Below are 23,449 nucleotides of genomic sequence, written 5' to 3'. Positions count from 1 at the left end.
AAATTACATTTTGGTATGCATTTAGCAAGTTTTTGTTTATGAATGTAATATTTGCCTTGCAAAATGTAAAAGCTAACAATATACACAATCATTTTGCTTTTGTGTGAATAAGTGCAAATAACATATTTTAAAGAGAGCATGTAATTAACATTTATTTGAACAAATAAAGAGGCACTAACATCAGACCAAAATCTAAAAGACTAATCACAATTCCAAAACAAATGAGACAAGTCTTCCTCATGTGCGTCACAGAAAATGCAACTACTGTCACTGTCCATGAATGAGAGAGCTACTTTACATGGGTGAATTATGTGAAGTATTTCCAAATGTACCTCTTTGTTCAAAATACAACATTTGTAAAGATTTGAACAGGCCGCTTTCCAATTAATTTTAGGAATTTTTGCATTCCAAAAGAGTTTATGTTTTTATTGAAAATTGTGTCTTTGTTATTATAACAAGAGGAAGTAAATATTTTAATACCATCAACTATTGACTATTACATTATTAATGTGATCAACCCGTTTGGAATAGCTTTAACATCTTGCTGAAATTCTTTAAAGGGAATGGGTAAGTTGTAAAAACGCATCAAGCCTTCATAAGACAGAATGTTTCCACTGAACAGATCCATAACCATAGGCGGAGTTTCACTTTTATGCTTGGGGGGGCACCCACTATGGAGACAGATAAGTCTCAAATATAATGCACGCAAAAAACACGATTCACACATGCGTAGACAATTTCACATGCATGAAACCTAATTCACGTACACACACAAAAAATTCACGTGTGTGAAAAAAAAAAATATATTCACAAAAAGCAATTCACATGCGCAAAATAAAAATATATATTCATAAAATACATTTCACAAATGCAAAACACAATTCGTAGATATACAACTGTGCACAAAAAAACCTTTGAATGTTTAAAATGTACGAGTGTCTGAATGTACAAATCGTCATTTACTACGAATCCACTCGGATTTGTGTCTGTGTGTTTTTTTGAGACTTTCCTGGCAGAGCTCTCTTCCCACGTGGGGTCTGTCGTATTCTTTAGCCAATCAGATGCAAGCTTACCATTCAACCAATCATATCATAAGCCACTGAGAGTGCATTCAAGGAGCACGATTCTGCGCACCTTTTGCGCAATATGGATTAATTAGAACAGAAATTAAGCCTTTACATCAGTAATCCCATAGACACTAAAAGAAATGGACACAGCGACCCAATTGGAACTCAATTGAGACAAGTGAAGCCCATTTTTAGCGATTTTTAGAACTTCCGTTTCTGACGCGCAGACTCAAACTAAGCTTGATGACATCAGCAACCTGTCTGACAGATGTAAATCTTCAAGTAGCTGTGCGTGCAAACTGCCATCGTTAATCTTGCAGAGACGGCGAGCTTGAGCGGGGAGTTCTTTGGCGTGAGTGAGCAGGAGTAAGTATTCTGATTAATTATTTTGTATAGTATTTTAAAATGAAACGCCAGGGCTTCTATGGGCTTCTCTCTTGACGTCTCCCCGATTGCCTGCGAGCTTCTGAATGCACTCTCGGTGGCTTATGATATGATTGGTTGAATGGTAAGCTCGCATCTGATTGGCTAAAGAGTACGACAGACCCAGGTGGGAAGAGAGCTCTGCCAGGAAAGTCTCAAAAACACACACACAAATCCGAGTGGATTCGTAGTAAATGACGATTTGTACATTCAGACACTCGAACATTTTAAACATTCAAAGGTTTTTGTGCACAGTTGTATATCTACGAATTGTGTGTTTTGCATTTGTGAAATGTATTTTATGAATATATCATTTTATTTTGCGCATGTGAATTGCTTTTTGTGAATATATTTTTTTTTTTTCACGCACGTGAATTTTTTTTGTGTGTACGTGAATTAGGTTTCATGCATGTGAAATTGTTTACGCATGTGTGAATCGTGTTTTTTGCGTGAATTATATTTGAGACTTATCTGTCTCCATACCCACTGGCAGACGAGCCACGAACACTTTTTTTTTTATTTGTTCTATATTTCATATATTTATATAATATATATTCGACAGTAAAATACATAATAAATAAATAAATAAATAAAACATTTTTTCCCGAGGGTACGCACAGAGGTTTTTTTTATTTATTTTTTATTTTATCCTATTTATATATATATAAAAAAAAAGATTATCCATTCAGCAAATGCTTTAAAAACAGCTTTAAAAACACTTTATTGCATTCCAGATGCTTTTAAAGTACTTTTCACTATAAATTTTATGGGCAGCTTGAATTTTAAATATTGTCATGAATTATTTGTATTCCCATTTGTAAAATAGCCAACAAATTAATTGTTGCTGGCTAACCCGATCTCATGATGAAATATAGCACGGTTTTCTGCTTCTATTTGGCGTAATATGTATATGCAGAAATTAACTTTGGCATGCAAAAGACTGATAAATTCATAATTAATGGCATGGCTGGTTCAGTCGACAGAAATGCGGGACAGACGGGCCTATAATAACTGCTGAAATGTTTGCGGGGCAAATCTCAGGTCAGTCTGAGCGCTCATGGTATGCACAGTCATCTTTAAGTTTCTAAAGAGTAATCGACGATGCGATCGCACATTTCACAAGATCCACTTCAGCTGTCACTAGCCAAGGGTGAATAAGCCTTGATATGTGCTTTAACTAAATACTGAATCACGCGCCACACTCAAGGCCATCGCTTCAAATCGCCTGTCCAATTCAGCCAGAAATGACTCAGTCCACCACATTTTTTTTTGCGAGTTTATAAAGAAAACAACGAATATTTTTGTTAACTTGCTAAAGCTGGAAAATAACGAAAAGAGAGTCCTCTCATGTCCTCTCAAGTTAAGAACCATCCGCGACTCGGGAGGATATGGGACCTTAAATAATTCATTTAACCCAAAACGTACTTATTCTAACCACTAAAATAATAAAATAATACAAATAAAATGAGAAAATGTTAATTATTTAATTTTTATATTTTATTCATAGCTCAGACAAAATCATTATTGGCTCTCGTCTGGGGGGGCAGTGCCAGCCCCCCCCCCAGCCCCCCCTAAACTCCGCCTATGTCCATAACATAATATATACAGTGTAACTGTACACTATAACTGTACAGTGCTGTTCGGTTCATTCAGTGCGCGCACGTGACGTCCCAGAGCGCGAAGCAATGGATCTGGCCAATAGATGGCAGTCACGATGAAGAAGAACAAATGTTATTTGAGACCAGTTGCTATTCTTTAGTAGGCCTACTTATGCGGCTGTTTTAAATAACGGTGGTTATGATATTAATGCATTCGGTGATTAGAGCAGAGTGAAGGTGAGCTGTGAGAGACTGGTGTGACCGCTCTCCACGCACCTTCCCCAGCCCCGCAGAGCCCACCCTCCATCCACTCCCCCCGGAGCGAGAAACACGACTCCTGCGCGCATCCAGACCCAGCGCTGCCTCAAACACACGCGCAGAGCGGCTCTTTGTCTCCATTTCGAGGCGATTTCTGGTGAATTCAGCATGGAGCGCCTGACACATCCAACCAAACCGGTTCCGCACTAACCAGTGTGAACTCCCGAAAGACAGACGCGCTTCGAGGAAACTGGATTTTAGCGTTTATACAGCGTTCGATTGCAGTATTTGTACATACTTGAACTTTTGAGACTTTAATTTATACACGTCGCCTTTATCGACTTCAACCATGGCTTTCTGGACGAGAAGACGCGAGCGCAAACTTCCAAACGCCGAGCGTGTTTTCCTCGCGTTGACTCTGATCGCTGAAGGTAAGAAAGCACGCACGCATCCCTCCGCGAGCGTGCAGATCTGCTACAAAGTACAACATGTTTGTAGTTCTTGCGTGGATCGGAAACTTCATATTTGCATAAATAGTTTAGACGTAGATGTGCATGAAACTATAAACCAACGCGAGGTTTAGTTGCGCGAGACTCGTATCTGGATCGAATCCGGATTTAGTACAGTTTGATGTGAGTTTGCACAAACTTTCCAGTCACTGTATTAACAAACGCAAGACTTAAGTGCTTGGTAAAAAAAAAAAAAAAATACAAAAAAAGTTCCAATGTGTTACCACTGAACTAAAGGATGTTTTTATGTGAATGAATAGATCCACGCTCCTTTTCCAGAAATTCGAGTACAGTAAGGAGGCCTGTACATAACATTTGCATAATAGTCTATAAAAAGAGACCAAGAAAGGTGAAAGGTGTGTCTTTTTATCTATACTAGATAGGGTGCATGCAGTGCATGTTTGTAGGCGCCTAAGTGAACTTCATGAGGTAAAACACGAGCTGAATATCAATGGCATCCACTTAGACTCCTTGAATATTAATTAGATTTTGCTTCGTTCAAGTCAAGTACACGTTTATTTATTTAACAATTACAGAGAGAGAGAAAAAAGATATGCTAAGTTAATTAAAAGTCAAGGTATGATATATAAATCTGTCTATTAAAAAGTCCACTGTGAGCTCCTCATCTGTTGAGTTTTACTGGACTTCACAGAGGTTCCTCTGCAACCTCCTCCAGGAGTGAACAATCACATCTGTGTGGCCTTTAATGAAATATGCATGGCCCGAGCTGGAGTTCTGGGGAGGTGTAAGATCTCAGTCCTGAAGCTTCTCTTTAGAGGACCACTGAAAGTGGTGCCTGCTGTTCTGTGGAGTGACCCATGACTGAAAGAGTTTTCTGTTTGGATCTCGTGATTAACTGAAGCCAGGAGACGTGGCCACAGGAGTGTTCGTGTGTGTCTTTCCTGAAAAACAAGAGGATATGCATGCATGTTTTCTACTGGAGTTTCCAGCATAATTTGGAACCAGTCAAATCCAGATCAAGATCCTCCTGGATAAACTGAAACTTCTACAAGATTTGTTGCTCGTTTTTGATTTGTAGAACTTGCATGTGGAAGTCCTGCTACTTGTTTTAAAGTTCTGAAGGATTTCTTAAGTCTTTTTGATGTCCTGCAGAGATTAACTTTATTAGTTCAACTTGAACTATGCTTTCTAAAACGTCTACTGTTTATTTTGTGTTATATTGGAATTCAGCCAAAATTCCCATTAGGATTCTTTGATTATACGCTCTTAAACTAATAGTTTTAAATACAGGTTTTCACAGTGATACCATAGAAGAACCATTTTTGGTTCCCACAAAACCCTTCCACGATCATTTCCTAAAATAACCTTTTTTTTTTTTACTTAGTGTGGAGGACGTTTTAATAATCTGAAAAAAAAAACAATCTTTTTCTACTATGAAGAACCTTTTGTGGTTCTGTTGATGTTTAAGGTTCTTCATGGAACCATTGACGACAATAAAGAACCTTGAGTGTAACAGAAATTCTATTTCTGACTGTTAGAGATAGCTTTGGTCATTATAGGAGTGCGGGACGGCCCCGGGGCCCATGGAAAAAACGGCAGCATTTGCATGAAGACTTCAAAGATAAAAGGGTGGAGGGTAGAGAGATTTCTCAGGTACTTGAGGGCCCTGCTTGATCCCGGGGACGAGGGGGATCCATCTCCTGTCTTTCACATGCTAATCACAGACAGTCTGGGAAGAGATACCCCCCGCTGTGCCACGTGAAGGTGTGACTCTGTGGCCATCAGGGCTGGTTGTGTTCTAGGTATATCTCAGACGCTGTGTTTCACTGGATTTGATGATTTTCCATAACATATTTGAAACTCTCGTTTGTTTTGTGGTCTTGATCATATCATCATAATCATTTACTTCATGGTCTTTTTAGATGCCAGTCTTAACAGGAGAAAAGGGAAACAATGTCTCATAAATTATGAATGAGAAGACTTGAGACCTAGTATTGTAATTTGACTATCCAGTAGTTTCTGTTTTTGTGTGTCGACTGAAGTAGAATCGACTCAATCACAGCTCTTTAAGCAAACTGATCTTTGTTCAGAAATATTCATAAGACTGGTGTTGTTGTTCTGTAGTTTGGCTCTGGATGGTGGACTTTTGGCCATAATTACACTTATATTTATGGCGTTTCATAGTCTCTCATGCAGAGAAGTACTTTGTTTCCATTTGCTATGAATGTATTATTTTAAAAAGTAAAACTACTTAAAAAAAAAAAAGTACTAAAAAAATCACATATCCTAGTCATATTTCAACCCAAATTTTTTTGGACAATTCAATTTTTTACTTTACAATTAAGTAAAAAAAATTCTTGACAATATTCCCTTAAATTCTCGGTGTAATGCAAAAAATAATCCAGTTGCAATGCAATATTTATTTAAATAAGCATAGATTAGGCTGAATTCAGTACTAATAATTATAAACAAATTCTACCATTATGCATACTTGCTTAACACATTTACAGTTTAAGTAGCAGCCTATTCAGCTGTTGTTGTTGTTTTTTACAACACAGTAACAATAATATTTCTTTGTCTTAATGAGAATATTTAAATATTTAATTGTTATAAAAATAATGCAAATGCCTTTAAAATGCTCCTAATGTCTTTAAAGTGGGATTTGTTCTCTTTCTGCCAAATGTCTTGTTTTGTGGAGGTGAACACTGTTTTCATGGGCTGTTTTCTTTTAAATTGAATAATTCTTGTTATCTTGTTAAAGCATGTCATCTGTTTACTTAATGTACACATCAGGTAAAGATGAATCATGGCATTGCCACCTGTTGCCACTTATCGAATTAGTTTTTTAGTTTTTGAGAGCTATTTTGTTTGATCAAGTAGAAGAGAAGAGCTGAACTGCACACGAGACATCAAACATTCAGCCGCTGACAGTCTGAGAAGACCTTCACAGTTCAGCGTCTGCAGGCTTGCGTCGAATGTAAAATGCCACTATAGTTGAGATCACACAGGTCTTCAAGGAAGTTCACACTTGCTGAGAACGTTTGTGATGTCGCTCATTGTCCTTGTGTGCAAGGTGAAAAAACACGAGGACCTTTAAGATTGTACTTGTACTCATTCATTATTATTACTATTTTTCACGTTTATAGAATCAAAGTAAAACCATAAACACTATGATATAATGCTATTTTTGGTGAGAAGTGCTCCCTGCATCACCTTGAATGAACTCAGTGGAGGCCATGTCAAGCATGTCTGGACTGGTGTGATTCTGATTAAACTTCTCCATGTTCTCGGTGTTTGGCGTCCGGCCACACTGAATCAGAGGGGACAGCTGACAGCGTGCGTGTTTGATCTCTTTCTTAATTAACTTCTGGAACAGCAGCCTCTGAGATGCCTTAAAGCCGCTCTGAACGGCAGTGATGAAATGCCGAGGTCTTGGCGTAAAAAGCAGGGACACGTTTATCTTGGAGCCGGTTTCAGAAACATGAGCCAGGCTGGCTTTTATGATAATCTTGTGCTCGTATGTCCATGAGATTAGATGGCTCTGTTTAAAAGGTTAAAATTCTGAAAATAAATGAATGTTTGGTAATTATGTTTAAAACGGACGCTGGTAAAAAATCGAAGTCAGTGAAAGTAGAAAACAACTTTTTTTTCTTTTCTTTTTTTTTTTTTTTTTTTTAAATCAGACACTACATAAAAATATGAATTCCTCAAAATTAATGACACATCCAAGACTTTAATAAACAAAGGAAAAAAATTCTGCTTGGCATTTATTTCATAAAAAAACAAAACAAACAAACAAACAAAACACTTGTGGCATTATGTAAACAAACCAGCATTTAAAGGGTTACAATTCTGAAAATTAAATAAATGTTTGGTAATTATGATTAGAACTGATGCTGGTAAAAAAAAAAAAAAATCGACGTCAATGAAAATGGAAAAAAATATTAATATATAATATTTTTTACAGTTTAGTTGTCCTTTATTTTTTAATTGACGTACAAGGGTTAAAGTGAAAACGTGACACTGAACCGTTTTAGACTTAAAGTAACGAATGTAAAGCTTGTGTTTTATTTGAGCTGTTAAAACGAGGTAGGTTTTTTAGTCAAATAAGCTTGGAATTCATGTTTTTGGATTTTTCTCAGTGTAAAGATCCCTCTCTGGTATTGTTGCTGCAATTTTAAGTTTAAAGGAGTTGAAAAATTGGATATAACTTTTCAAGGTCACCAAGTGCTTTTATCTCATGTCATTTTTACGTCTGTGTATGTCAATGTTTTGTCACATAGACACCCATTGAAAGTGTGTTGAACCCATAATATTTTATTTTTAAAGAATAGTCAACCAAAAATGATCGTCTTGTTCTAAACTATTTGCATTTATTTATTCTGTGGAACACAAGCAGGTAGACATGTTTAAAATGTGAATGAATCTGAAGTAGTGCAAATGAATGAATTGTTTACCTGCTGTCTCCATCCGTTACCCGACACCCAATCACATCACAGAAGCAGCTGTCTCCTCTACTGTAAACCGTTCGAGTCGCGGGTTTTGCCAAGGCTTAGCCAGGGTTCTCCAGCGGTCTGCTAAAGATTTACACAAGCTGTTCTTTAAAACCGTAATTCCATCATCAGGGACATTTGTTTGACCAAATGCAATTATCTGCTTGTGATGCATATGTGAAAGTTTCCATAAACCATATACGTAATCCCTCAACGTTATAAAAATAAAACTGGTTTACCTGATCCGCAAAATATTCATTGCTAGTGTTCTGTGAGTTTGGGTGAAAACAGTCATATTTCATTTCAAAATTTAAAGATAAAACACAGAAAAGACATTCCTGCCTGGCATTGCAGGCATTGTGTTTTTTTTGCATTATTACAACTTCATGACAATTAATAAAATTTCATACAATTCTATACAGTTTAATACAATATGAGTTATTTTAGGACAGTTAAGACAGTTTTCAGCCCGTAATGCAAAAACATGGTAACACTTTACATTAGAGTCCTATATTAGTTACTCTAATATGTTAGCAAAGAGGAATACATTTGTTACAGTATTAATTAATCATTGTTAAAAAATACAACTCTTCACACATTAAGCAATGTAATCAGATTACTCTTTCAAGGAACTAGTAAAGTAACACATTACTTTTAAATTTTTAATAAAATATCGGAGTTACTTTTTCAAATAAGTACTGCACATTACTTTGTTTCCCCATGTACTGACTGACAGCTCTCCTGTCGAGAGAAATCAGGCGTGAGTGCAGAGACAGAGGCCCTTCTTCAGCCTGAGGCTTATTCATCTACTTTTGGTTTCTTAGTTATTAAAAACCAATAAGCAAGCTCAGCCCAGGTAACATAGGTAACAGTACCGGAAACGTAACATAATGCATTACTTTCCATAAAAAGTAACGAAATAAAGCAATTAGTTACTTTCACAAAAAAAAACAAAAAAATAAAACGCTACACTTAAAAAAAATAACTTTCCCCAACACTGTGTGTGTGTGTGTGTGTGTATGTGTGTGTGTGTTTTAGTGCTTACGTCAGGTCTTAGGCTAGAAGATGAACGGCGGGGTTTGAGTGTGTGTGAAGTTGACTGGTGAATTCTGGCGAGCTCTTGGGAGCGCGAGTGGTTCTTGTTAGCTTTGATAGGAGAATGAGAGTGATTACAAGAAGAGCATGTGCTTTACGTTACATTGGCTGGCCCTTCCCCCATTCTGTATTTAGCTGCATTCCCCTCCCTCACCACAGTGCTGCCCAGATGATATTTAATGAGAAAAATGTGTGTGTATTCCTCAGATGTTACCGTGCGCTGCTCTCTCCCCTCTGATACACAAGAGCAAATCTTCGAATCATTAATAAACGGGACTTCGGCCTCATTTAGTTCATGTTTAATCCAGAAGTTCTTGTCCAGTTTGACATTCAGAAGGGGACACGTTTTGTTTCATCCAAACAATAGCTCTGGAGTTTTGGTTTATGTCACTGTTTGGCTGTTTGTTGTATTGTGTCTCGCGTGTTAAACTAGATCTGTTTGTGTTAGGGCTCCATGGCGTCTCCTGAAACGCTCATCAGACGCTCCTGTTGTTTAGAGTTCGAGAGCAGCGCTGCAAGTGTGTGAATCTCTCCTCTTGCTCGTGTAATGTCAGAGAATGGCTAATTGCGTCCCGTTCCCTGTCTCATACTGTAAACACATGGAGGGTCACAGGAGGCTGCGGGACGTTCTGTAGAGTCCGACCCCCAGGACGGGACCGCGTTCCCTGAGCGAGAGCTTAGTCATGAACTTGGACTCGAATTAAACACACATGTTCTTCCTTCTTATCTTGGCGCTTTAGATTATTGATGAGGACTGATGTCTGTTTTAATGCTAGGATTTGTGCAACAAAAATAGAGTCTCATTTTTCATGAACACTTTCCAGTCTAACAGTTTAACTGTTTTATTGCTTCTGCACCTTTAAGACTTCTAAATGTAAATAAGCTAAAACCTCTTGACAGACCTACTAACAGACTTGGTGTTGGGTCTGATGTAGCCTAGTGGGCACTGCCCCATTGTGTGTCTGTATCTATTTATTTGTTTAAAAAAAAAAATTACAAATGCTATTCATATGTGCAACGAATCTCATAAACTTCTTATAAGATGACTGTTTTTAAATCTATTTTGATATTGATTTGGAGGGTCCAGAAGCTGACGAATGAGAGAGAGAGGCCGCGAAGCTAGACTGATTAATGTGCATGAGTTTTTACTTTCAGATTTATAGGTCTGACTTGACAAACTTTTTTATTAGTTTAGTCAAACCATTGCGTGCAATTACAACAAATAAGTATAAATTTCCAGACCCGGCTAAAGAACAAGCGGAGTGATACAAAATTGTGAAAGGGCGCTCCATTCAATTCAGATTCGAGAAACAGAAAGAACTGTTGTATAAATAAATAAATAAATATATATATATATATATGATTGAAACTTATAATAATTGCTGTTAATAGTGTTCATCGTCTGCTTTTTGCGTACATTTCTGCCATGTTTACATAAATTGACAGTCATCACTGATAAGCTACTACTAAATATTGTAGAAACTTAATTTTCTATAAAGTTGCTTTGCAACAATTTGTATCGTGGAAAGAACTATACAAATAAACACACACACACACACACACACACACACACACACACACACACACACACACACACACACACACACACACACATATATATATATAGGCTATATATATGCATGTGTATACTGTATATATTGGGGAGAATAGAGTCAAAGATGTAGTGTCATATTACTCCTGATATAATGGGGAAAAAAAGAATATGAAATTCTTATAACTTAAGTAGTTTGACATATTCTATTAGTAGTACCATAGGAAAACAAACATAACTGATTCACTGCTTATTAATATTTAAAAGAAACTATGTATCTGCCATATCAAAGTAATGTGGTCTAACCAACATGTTAAAACATACAGAGCAAAAAAAAAACAAAAAAACATGAAATATCATATCCTCATATCATATCTCTTAAATGATAGATATAATAAAGATCATTTAACATATTTATGACAAGGCAAGGTTAGTTTGAGTTGTAAAATGTAAATTTTTTAATGTTATTAATGATAAATAATTCATGATATTTGTATTTGTATATCTGTCTGTCTGTCTGTCTATTATACCTTAAAGGTATAAAGAAAATGTTATTGCTTTTTATTTTATTTTATTTTTTAGATTTTTAAAAAACATGAACATTTTTAGATTCATAACATGTAATCAACTCAACTTTCTTGAATATGGTAGAATTAATTTTTTATACAAATAAACAATATACAAAGTACATTTCTAAGAACTTTACGTGATGTACTTTAAAGATTAGATTTGTTTTCCTCTCTTTATTATGGGCATCTCAGTCAGAATGCAGGCTGCTCTACGAGTTGTCTACACAATGCCTATAAACGTGGTGTTTGTTATTTCCAGGGCTCTGCTGGTCTGAACCCGGCGATCCCCCTCCACCCCATCACTCATATAAACACAGAGGAGCCTGAGCTCTTCTTCTGCATGTGAAGCCACTGGCCCTGCTAATGATGGAAGGTGTTGGGTTTCCACAAGTGTGGAGGCTCAGTTTGACCTTTCAGACCTCCCCGTGAATAGCAGTGAACAGTGAATGGAGCACAATGCAAACTGTGTCAGGAGTTTCACGCTCCAAACACTGTCCTGATACCACAATGAAAAAACCTCATTAAAAGAATTAAAATCTGGACCGTTCCCGACCTTTAGTTGCAGTTTGGCACAATCTTGTAATAATAAGTATTTTAACAATTCATTCAATGCTTATGAATATTTGAAATAAATTGTCCACCAAAGTCCAAAACCTTTTAACCCTTTTTTTTAAATTAAGGTTTGAATTTAAAAGACTAGATGTAAGATGTAAGGAAAGATTTCGATCATTGATCTGTTATGAGAAAATTTGTCTCATTGTATCTTATTAGATGACTTGAAATCCAGTTTAAACTCTTGTCTCTTAATATAGTTTGTCCAGTAAATAATTGCACATAAGCAAATTCCTGTTGTGACACTCCCTCAATAACAAATGGGCATGATGCGTGCTAATGCTCTGAAATATAATTCCTCTGTGGTCCATTCCGGCTGTTTCATGAACCCCGCCCAATCCTTCAGCCAGCGTTTGTTGTACTGACGTTATGATCCTAACAGTGGCACCTGTTGAGCCGCGTCAGGGGACGATATGACGACTGTGGTACGAGAACAGCTGCAAAAACAGCTTCCTTCCTGCGTGAAATGGGTCTTCCACCTATTCAATTGATGATGGAGCACCTTGCAGATCTCCGTGTTTTGGGGTCAAAGGCAGGACATTTTAGGGCTAACAGGCTTTGGTGTCTAGTTTCCCTCAGAGAAACCGCTAAACGTCAAATACTAGTTATGCCTGAAGCTAGATCTTGTGGTTAGATGTTGGTGATCACTGCTAAAATGTTCCTTTTCACCATTCAAATCACTTATAAAAATTTACATACCACCATACAAGATCATTTATTTTATTGATAGACCATTTTATTTGTTTATTAGCTGTTTTTTTTGCCATTATGTAAGGTATAACTATCAGCTAGTGGCAGTTTCTAAATCTTCTGACCACATAAACAGATGGTTATGAATTGCCGTGAGAGTGTGTTGATAGTAGAGCTGCACGATTATTCGTTAAAAGATTACACCTTTCGAAAGTAATTGGCGCAAATAACATTTGTGTTGATTACATTATTTGACCACTAGGTGGCGACAAGTGACTATTAAAAAGTGTATTTGTCATTGAATCATTCATTCAAGAGATTCGTCTAAACTGCCGAATCATTCAGTAATTAAACAAGTGAAGTATTTGAGAATGAGTCATTGAATCATTCATTCAAATTATTTAAACTTTTTTTCTGTTTTCTGTTTATGTAGCTACAATGAAACCTCGTTGGTACAAAATCCCGCTCCACGTAACTGTATATAATATGTGAATTATGTAAGATATGTGACTCTATTGCATCTCACAACATTTTTGCTTCAGTGTCAACAAAAAAAAGTAACTGAAAGCGTTAAAACTTTATCTCATGAATTTTAAGTGTCCATTTCCTTCCCCTGTTATTTTTCGTGGGCTGACCCTCAGCGCTCACATTTCAAAGCGGCCGTTCTCATGGTTTCAGATCAGATTAACAACCCAATTAAAGGGCTTGTATTTTAAGAGGACAGGTGGAGTTTATCAGCAGCAGTTGAAGAGGGTATGTGGCTCTCTTCCTGTGTCCCTGCTTGCCTTCGCTCCTCTACTTTACTGTCTCAACATCTGTGGGTGGCATGTCTAAAATTACAGTACGGTCTGAGTCCACCATCCCAATGGGCTTTGTTTCATATGTAGGACTTATAAATCAACAGCTCTTTCAAACCCATCCTCCCTAGCATACCGGCTGTGCTTTTTGTTGCACCTTTTAATACAATCTGGATTACATAATCAGATTCCAAAGTCAAGTACTCATAATTAAAGTATATTACATTTTAGCCTTAAAATGAATAACCTGGATTGCATTACTAACTACGGTTTTCATCATGTAATATGTAATCAGTAATGGACTACAGTTTGTAAGTAATCTAGCCAGCGTTGAAACACAGAATTGGTGTCTAGAATGGGAATTCAACTCCCTCGGCTCTCTGGAATACTTTATTGTGATCGGTGAATGGCGGCGTTCGGCTGAACTGTGGAATTGGCGTGTTTATTTTGTGTTGATGAATGGATGACTCTGCATTATCCCTCACTTGTTTAATGGAAAAGCCTTCATGACTCTGATACAGGCTGATTAGTGGTTCCCAGATTTTCCAGCGGAGTATTGGAGTTCGACCGCAGACGCGACTTATAAAGTTCTGTTCAGAGATGATCACCTGGCATCAAAGGCCCGTTGTGAAGGTGGTGAGCTTGGCTCTCACAAAAATGAACCATGGTTTTAATATATTAAAAGTGTAGTTTTACTACAGACACCATGGTTACGCTGTGGTTAGTGTAGCAAAACCATGGTTAATTTGTGGTTGCCATGGTTTAACTATAGTAACCATGTTTTTTTGGTTTTATTTGAAGTAATAAAGCACTATTTGTGTATTATGTCAAAGCAATATCAGAAACTGTCGTTCAGACTGTTGCTGCCGAATGTTTTGGTCCATCCAGTATCTTGAGGTTTGCGTGTTGAAAGAGGCCAGTTTGACAGAGTTTGGTAGTGTTGGAGCACAACCCGTGCTCTTTGGAGAGGTTTTGTGAGCAAGCCTAGTATGTACATAAAGTTTATATGTTCTTCAACCAATCAGGTTCCTCTCCTGGTTCTCTCCTGGCTTGTTAGTTGTAGAGAGGGCATGAATGGCATCTTTGTCCCAAAAAATTCAAATTCCTCCACAGGAATCCAGGAAGTGGAGAGCAGCTCCAGCCAGGTCAGTGCTCCTGCCCCGAAGCATCCTGCTCTCATCAGGGCCAATGAAAGTCATATGGATATTGGCTTTTTGGCTTTTGAGAAACTGATTAATTGTCAGCGAATAAACACAACATGGATAATTGGGATACATGGGTCTTCTGCCCCATTTTTGTTTGGCTGATTAGATTATTTGTGCTTACCTGAAAAATATAGTGCTCTAGGTTCCATTTGCCGTCTTTTACCAGAAAATGCCAGAATTGTGCACAGATCCTGTCTGTGATTTAAACCTCTCTCAGTCACTGTGCTTGAGGTTTGGTCACTGTCTGCACTCCTATTGGTATTTTATGCCTCATATCAATGCTCATTTCCATAAACTTGAGCTTAAGTTTAACCTTAAGTAACAGTATAAAAAAAAAGAAGTAAAATTAAAGGTGCTGTCTGTAGGATTGACACCGAGTGGTTGAACTAGGTATTGCAGTTCAAATTCAATGTGCTTAGGTATTGCAGTTCATTGTTCAAAATATTGGATTGGGCTTTTTCACCCCGCCCCTCCTCAATCAGACTTGAGCACATGCAGGTTGCCAGCTTGATGACACAAACAGGAACGAGCACACTTGACGATGAATGAAATGAAATACGCTGTGTTTTCCTCCAACTGGCAACACGGAGTGCTGAAATACAATTAGGTAAACTGGCAGTGGGCGGGTTTCACAAACCAAAACAGAGACGGACATTCTGGCCTGGAACGCACATTTTCAAAGGAGAATAACTGACTGTAGCATTGTTTTTCAGATAAACTAGTATGTTAACTTAGCACGTTTCTTAAATATCTGCAAACATAGTATGGTATTTTTATGCTTTATTCGAGTCAAAATAAATGATTTTATGAGTCAAGTAGTGGTGCATGATTTGATATATTATGATATTTTTGCTTAGATATTCATAAAAAAAAACAAAATAAATAAGTATTATGCTTTATACGCTGATTATGATATTTTTGCTTAGATATTCAGACAAAAAAATTAAATAAAATCTCAAACTCTTGACTCTCAATAAATTACTTAATCTTATCAACCTAATCAACCTGGATATTATGTAATAATAAACGAATATAAAAAGATTAGATTTCGTTATTTTCCGGTACACTTGTAATCATAAGCTGACTTTGATTAAATGTTCAGAAATTATTTAGTTATTTAATTAAGTTAAAAATTTTGTCATTTTGTTGTGCATTTTTGTCTTTAGTGTCAGTTTTAGTTTAATTTTAGTACATTTTAGCACTGAATGAAATAAGTATTTTTTTTTTTTACATTTTAATATATTTTAGTTAACTATAATAACCCTGCGTAGACACAGTGTGAGTCTCTTGTGGTTTGAACTGTAGATACAATGTATATTTTTCCATAGTTTTAACCCGGCGCTTTCACATAATCTACATGTGGAGTTTCTTTTCCTGTGTTATTTTAAGCTTTGGATTGTGGTCAGTCACGGTCAGTGGGATTGTGTAGTGATTGTCAGTGCAGCTGTGTGGTTGGTGTTGAGTGGCGAGTTAATTCTGCCTTATGGTCGTATGGGAGCTAACAGACAAGGTCTTCTGGTCACGCAGAGCCGCGGAGAGATTGTTTCTCTGACCAAGCCTGAGATGGGAAAATGCGCTTAAGGAGAGATATACATCTGTATTTATTTGTGTAGTTGTGTTAGTGGTTTGTTTCACTTTGTATTGGTGTGGCTTTGTGGCAGGACTGAGCAGCTACGGATGGAGGAACACATCAGTGCCTGGCTGTACTTTGCTGTGGCCTTCAGTTTGTAAACGCAAACAACAGAGTTTATTAAAAAAGAACTTAGAGTGGATGAGGTGAGAAGTTGCGTCGGAATAAATGTTTAAATGCAGTTCATTAGGAAAAAAAAAGTGCGTAGCCTTATACATGACATCTAAACAAAAGGCTTCTTCAATAAATGCTTTAAAACCTTCAAGTACACCTGCCCCATAGACTTTCATTGTAACTGAGGGACAAGATAAAATCATCTACGGTAATGAATGTCTTGAATGCTGTCCATAGAGATGAACTTGCATTGAGTTCAGGATATTTCTGTAATGCTGTAGTAGTATGGTAGTTCTCCACAATGCTAGTAAACGTCAGCTGTTATGTATAAGGTCTGGACAAGCTGACAGACTTTGCTGTTTAAGGACAATAGAGATCTCATAGTGTCATGCTCATGGAGAAAGTAAAAAGATCTTGTATCCTGGAGACTTGCATGCACAGACATGCTTCTGCTTTCACAGACCTCAGAATACAGACGTATTGTATCTGGTTGTATTTATTCGCTTTTGTCAAGAATTCTGTGGGTGCGCATTCTTAGCAGGTATAATCATAACCACATGAAAAACACAAGAAGGCACAAGATTTCTTTGCCGTTGGTAAAGACTACAAATAGCTTGCTTGTAATGTAATGTTGTTGTGTTCGGGTAGATTACTTACATGATTGCAAATTACATGACAAAAATTGTAGTTAGTAACATAATCCATTACATTACACATTTTACGTAATATAATCAGACTACTTTTAGATTACTTTTAGATTACTTTTGACCAAACTCGTTAGTCACATTTATTGAAATAGGATAATCTTGTTACTAAACTGATCTAAAATATTCCATTCGTTATTATTAACACCATAAAGCACATTAAAAACTGGTGGTAATGAAGGAACTGCAGTGGGTTTAAGTTGAATGAAACGCTAACAATTAAATCATAAAATGTAAAATTAAATCATTTTAAAATAACAACAATCAAAAAACACTTACTAAAAATGGTGAACTATTTGTTTACCTGCATGCCATGTGACCATTAAGAGAACCGTGAATATGCAAATGTGTGTAACTTCTAACATTAAATCTCAGGGGTGCTTAGTCTGATGACGTAATCCATGTAATCAGTCACTTCCCAGCTCTGCTGATGAGATAGGAACCTAAGGTGGTGGCAAGACACAGAGTATGCTGACCATATAAAAATTTTCAATATCACAAATATTGAAATTAAGTACACCTGGACCTGAAGATCAGTATATGACCTGGTCATAATCTACATAACCTACTGACACAGGTGCAGGTGGAGATGACAGCAGCAGATGAATGTAAAAAACTGGCTTTCATAGGCTGATGTGACGTTGACATCATGTCAGAGTGAATTAAAGACAGGTTATCTCGGTCCTGACAGGTGCAACCTTTCTTTACCCCCTCTAACATCCAGCTATATTAATAAAAAAGCTCTGTATGGGTCAAACTTCAGTCACTCATCGCAGCTGTTTATTGAGCGTGTTTTACTCTGCTCCGTGGGAAATTTGAGCTTCATTTCCCATTCCCATTGCATGCTGGTCCTCTCCCAGAACGAGCTGTGCTCACTGGAGCGGGACTGACTACTGTCGGTCAGTCTTAATGGAAAGAGCAACGCTGTGCGGGGTTGAAAATGGGAAGAGGTGCCAGAGATTCACAGGGCCACCTCTTTCATGTTTAGATGTAAAAGTTGGCACGCTGGAATGCTGTTTTTACAGGAGTGATATAAAACTGTTAATTGTGTTTGAAGATCAGTTATATTGCTTGTCTGCATCTGATCAGGCTCAATGTAGCCAACTATTTGTTTGTGTTAGGCCTGGGCAACATTTTCATTAAAAAATACCAAAATATCCGGTTACATTATCCAAAAACTGCATTCCCCCTCTAAAAGCACATTAGCAACCTTAAGGGCTTTCCACACTGAGACCGAAGCGAAAAAGCAAGGCGAATCACAGACAAATGACGCTTTCAAACCGAGCGTGAAACGATTGTTCGCCCTCTGCTAGTTCATGCCTGCACGCTAGGTGGCGCTGACCAAAAATGTATTTTTATAATGCATAAGCACACTTTGATCTGAAATGAAGCCAGTGCCAATAGTTTTACTCAAATACACAATGGTTAAGGTTATTGTTTGGGTCTGAGAGACAGGTCAGCATTAAAAGGTCCAGTTCTCATCTTGTCTAGTCCAGCTGGGTCTGTCTGTCTGAAGCACACCTGGGCGTCTGGCCTTAAGGTTCCAGCTGGATGAAAACAAAGAACGATCTGAGAGTCTGAGGGAGGTGTGAGGGGATGTTCTGCTTTTCCCAAAGCTACATTCCTTCACCTGCGTTTCAGCAACTTACTAATCAACATCACAAGTTGTCCGTCTGGACCTGTAAGCGCTGGCACTGATCTAATAGATTAGTTCTTTGGGTTATTTTTCGTCATGCCTGTGATTTGTTTTCTTCTCCTGATAGTGATCCTGGTGCAAGCCGCCTCTTTCTCTTTCACCAAGGAGCCAAAATCCCAGGATGCCTTGCATGGGCGCAGTGCCATGCTGCGGTGTGAAGTAAACGACCCTCAAGGTGTCATCTACTCCTGGAAACACAACGGTGAGACGGTCACCAATTCAGAGAGACGATTCCTGGAAGGAGGCAACCTGAAATTCACTGCCATTGACCGAACGCTTGACTCAGGAAACTTCCAGTGCTTTGCCTCAAAGAACAGCACTGGTGAAGAATACCACACCGGCGAGGCCTCCTTCAACATCAAATGTGAGTGTACGCTCAAATGATCCCTTCTTTCTGAGTTTGAACAAGTCAAACTCCCTGTGTTTGTTGCCTCTTGCTTTTCCTGATGTATAAAAACACATGTGAACCCTTGGCCCTTCCTAGCTGGCCCACTTTACCCTCTTTGCGACTACAGCAAGCTAAACAACGCCGGCGTGAGAGAAGGTTATTTTGAGCCAGCAAGTGGAAGCCAGACAAAGCACGCCTTTATGCCTAATGCCAACATTAATTGGTTGAAATGCAGCGTCCGGCCGCTTGTGTCAGAAAACAAGTAAGGTCAGCTGAATGGAGAGGCCTGTTTTTGCGGTGGGCACAAAGCATGACCAGATGGTGTGATTGGTGGAATTGGTTCTTGATAATGAGAGTTTCGACAAGGTTTTTGGCCATCTCCTGATCATCAAACTAAACTGTTCGTCTTTAACACATGTGTCTTACAGGGTTGGAAAGCGGCATGGTGAGTCTGAAGAGTCCAGAATCAGAGGCAGAGATTCAGAGCTCCTCTCAAGTGGTACTACGGTGCAACATAGACGGACACCCACGGTAAGGAATCGCATGTCTGATTCCTAGCCTTCGATCAGAAACATGCTGTGGATGCATGTACATTTAGCTACACCAGCTCAATTTCACGTCACTGAGTTTCGCAGTTCGTAATGCAGAGCAAGTACTCCTTGTGTTCTTGTTGTGAAGGTCAAGGTTTACTTCATTTTCCACACTCTGCTCTGTCTGTCACAAAATAGTATACTCTAGATCAGTGGTGTCCAATCCTTCTCCCGGAGGCCTATGTTCTCCAGATATTAGCTTCAACACATTTGTCTGGAAGTTTCTAGTGAGCCTGAAGACCTTAATTAGCTGGTTCAGGACAGTGGCCCTCCAGTGGAGCTCTTGATGGACATCTATTGGACCTTGGGGTTCTTGTGAACTATGTGCTAGGAAATCAGTGGACTATGCTGACGAAGAAAATTATGCCAAATTATGAAACGTGGACTTTCTGTTAGAGGCACGGGTGTCTAAGTCTGCTCCTGAATGGTCACTATCCTGCAAAGTTTAGCTTAAATCCTTGTTAAACATATATGAATAAGCTAATCAAGGCATTCTGAATTACTAGAAACTTCCAGGCTGAGGTGTTGGGAAAGGTTGCAGCTAAATTCTGCAGGACAGTGGCTCTCCACGAGCAGGTTTGGACAACTTTTGCTTAAGGGGTTTGTAACTTTTATCTAGCTACCTGAATATCAACACATACACGTGCAATACTTTGGCCAAACACTCACATCTGCGATATCCCGAATAACACATCTAATACTCCAAATTTCTGTGTTATTCACATGGCAACGGCAGAGTTGTTTTTGACAACGTACCAACAAATTGCATGGAGAAAGGGCTTGTGTACATCTTTCCATTGATTTGCAATCCACTTGTGCACTTTTTTCCCCTCACAGTTTCATTGGTTGTTGGTCATTGTTGCTGTCTTGCGTGATGGAGACTGCAAGTTAGAAATTAATCAGAGCATCTTTGGACTACTTGGAGCCCACTATAATCTAGAGATTTAAACAATCTAAAGTAGCCAACACTGCTTCTGCAGGGCTACCTTCCTGAAGACTTCAGTTCCAGCTCTGCTCCAACACACCTTCCTGTTATTTTTAAGTAATTCTGAGCACCTTGATTAGCTAGTTCAGGTTTGTTTGATTAGGGTTAACCAGCTAAACCGGCAGTGGGCAACTCTGGCCCCTCGAGATCCACTGTCCTGCAGAGTTCAGCTCCAGCCCTAATCAAACACACCTAATCCAGCTAATCAAGGTCTTCAGCATCACTAGAAAGTTACAGGTGGGTGAGTTTGATCAGAGTTGGAGGAAAACTCTGCAGGAAAGAGGACCTTGAGGGCTTTTTCCGCTATAGTAACCCTGCTCCTGACTCAATCTGCAGGCCAACCAATCGCTGGCACAAAGATGAAACACCATTATCAGAGAAGAGCTACAAAATCAACAACAAAGACAGAACGCTTACACTGCCGAACGCCAGTCCTGACGACAACGGGGTCTACTACTGCTGTGCGAAAAATGCAGCGGGCCATGTCTGCAGCAATGACAACTTCACCCTCAACATCATAGGTTTGTGTGTTTCCCATTGTGTATTTGTTCTGTTGTGTTTCTTTAAGAATCTGTCACTTAAGTTTTATGTTCCTGTTACATAATAAAGGGTCTCGATCTCTCTCTGTAGATAAGAGTTTCCCTCAACCGGTGGTGAAGCCAGAAGATTTGGTAGTCATGAAGAACGAAGAAGCACTTTTCCACTGTCAATTCACGGCCGAACCGCCGCCTACCGTTGAGTGGTACCATGACAACGAGCTGGTGGCCAACAAGAGCCGGTACTGCTCTTTAATTCAGATCGAGTGTAATTAGAAGAAATGTGTGCACTTCTTTATAAAGTTTGAAAGAGTTCAATTTGCACAATTTGAATATTGCAACGTTAGAATCATGTGACTTAACTGAAGACTCAAATCCCATTCATTTGCTCCATCGAAAATGTATCTTTTAGTGACAAATTAATTTACAATTATCTTTACCATGCAAATTAGCACGCATTTTACCATTGACCTCTGTCTTTCCTACAGCATCTTCATTCTGAGCAATGGATCCCTCTTCATCACTCAGGTGAAGCAGCGAAACACAGGCCTGTATAAATGCGTGGCTCAAGGGCCCCGTGGCCCCCCTGTGTCTCTCGAGGCCTCGCTGCGAATTGCAGGTAACAATCTCAGACCTATTCATGTGCAGTTAGACATGCAGTGATGTAGGAGCTATACATATCAAAGGGCTTAGTTAAACTAGCCACTTGAACCATGATACATACTTACTAAGTGGTTTTTTTTTTTTTAAATAATGTACACGTATTAAAAAAAAGTTATTACATTTTACTTCGTTTTATTTAACCTCTTCTTGAAAAGTTTTTCCAAATCAAATGAAACCAATATGAATACAAAGAGTACATTTCCTCACAGAGTATTTTGTCAATCTTTAGCACGCTACCTGCATATAAATGAACTTAAACCTCACAGATATTAATTAAGATCGACAAAGCTCCTATTCATGGAGTCTTTAATGGATTCACTGAGGTATGAAATCATTAAGCAGACTAAGAATTGTTCAGTTCCCTTCTTTTCAACCCTAATAAAGATGGCACTGCTTCTCACTCGTACTGTCTGTATAGAGGTTTGGTGTGGGCCTCTCTGACTGGTGAACTCTGGGCTCCTGATGAAGTCAATCTCCCGAGCGATTATCTGCGGTGAAGCTCATCTAATCGCTCATCTAATCTGTTTACAGCACCTGCCTGGGTGCTTTTACAGGACAGACCGGCTTACACAGCTCAAATGTCATTGTTTTCAGTGAAGAATGGACTGTTTGGAGCCCTTCTCAGATACCTCACATTACATGCTTCCATGCTTCACTCTCAAACCTGTTCCTTGGCACCTTTTCTCCTCAGAAATCGAAGACATGATGCCTATATATTCCCGAGTGTTCCCTGCAGACTCTCTGGAGCGGGTGACGTGTCGAGTGCCCCACGGACACCCTGAGCCAGAGGTTTGGTGGGAACATGCGGGACAGCGAGTTCCAGCCGAGGGCAGAGTGTACCAGGATGGACTAAACCTGATTTTCAGCCCCACTCGTGGCGAAGACTCAGGAACCTACACCTGTTTTGCACAAAACAAGGCTGGACAGAGGAAACAAGAGTTGACTGTCACTGTCGCAAGTAAGTCTTCAGCCAGAAACATGTGAATGCAAGTGCATGTCCTGTGGTGCATAACGTGCGCTCAAGGCGATGACAGAGTTTCCTTCACTATGCAGTAACTAATTTGCTCAGTTGTTCAAACTGTTGCTATGACTGAAAGGATTTCCTGTCTGGAGTTTGTGCTAATACTAAGAATGCAACACGAATCTAACACATTTCAGAACAATGTAAAAAAAATCTAGCTTGTGTTCCCAGAAGCATTTATTGTGTCCTCCATTAGCCTGTGTTTCAGGCCCTACTCTCCTCTCCAGAATATCTTATTTAATTATGAATTAAAGTCCTGTAGGTGAGCTATAGCACTAAGAAAGTCTCTCGGT

At 38.6% G+C, this 23,449-nt stretch overlaps 1 protein-coding gene across 1 annotated transcript in view; it reads left to right on the top strand.

Annotated features, from left to right (window-relative positions):
- The first annotated feature begins 3,265 nt into the window (after window positions 1-3,265).
- Window positions 3,266-23,449, top strand: part of LOC109057368 (inactive tyrosine-protein kinase 7-like) — a 34,594-nt gene continuing 14,410 nt past the window's right edge. Inside the window, exons 1-7 of the mRNA XM_042712236.1 lie at window positions 3,266-3,777; window positions 19,041-19,337; window positions 19,790-19,892; window positions 21,273-21,457; window positions 21,567-21,714; window positions 21,961-22,091; window positions 22,827-23,093. Of these exons, the coding sequence (XP_042568170.1) occupies window positions 3,696-3,777; window positions 19,041-19,337; window positions 19,790-19,892; window positions 21,273-21,457; window positions 21,567-21,714; window positions 21,961-22,091; window positions 22,827-23,093 (1,213 nt within the window). The 5' untranslated portion in view covers window positions 3,266-3,695. The remainder of the gene's footprint in view (window positions 3,778-19,040; window positions 19,338-19,789; window positions 19,893-21,272; window positions 21,458-21,566; window positions 21,715-21,960; window positions 22,092-22,826; window positions 23,094-23,449) is intronic.

Source organism: Cyprinus carpio, chromosome A22, assembly GCF_018340385.1.
Source record: "Cyprinus carpio isolate SPL01 chromosome A22, ASM1834038v1, whole genome shotgun sequence".
Classification (NCBI taxonomy): Eukaryota; Metazoa; Chordata; class Actinopteri; order Cypriniformes; family Cyprinidae; genus Cyprinus; species Cyprinus carpio.
The sequence above is the reverse complement of the archived record's forward strand: the minus strand, read 5'-3'. Positions and strand labels throughout refer to the sequence as shown.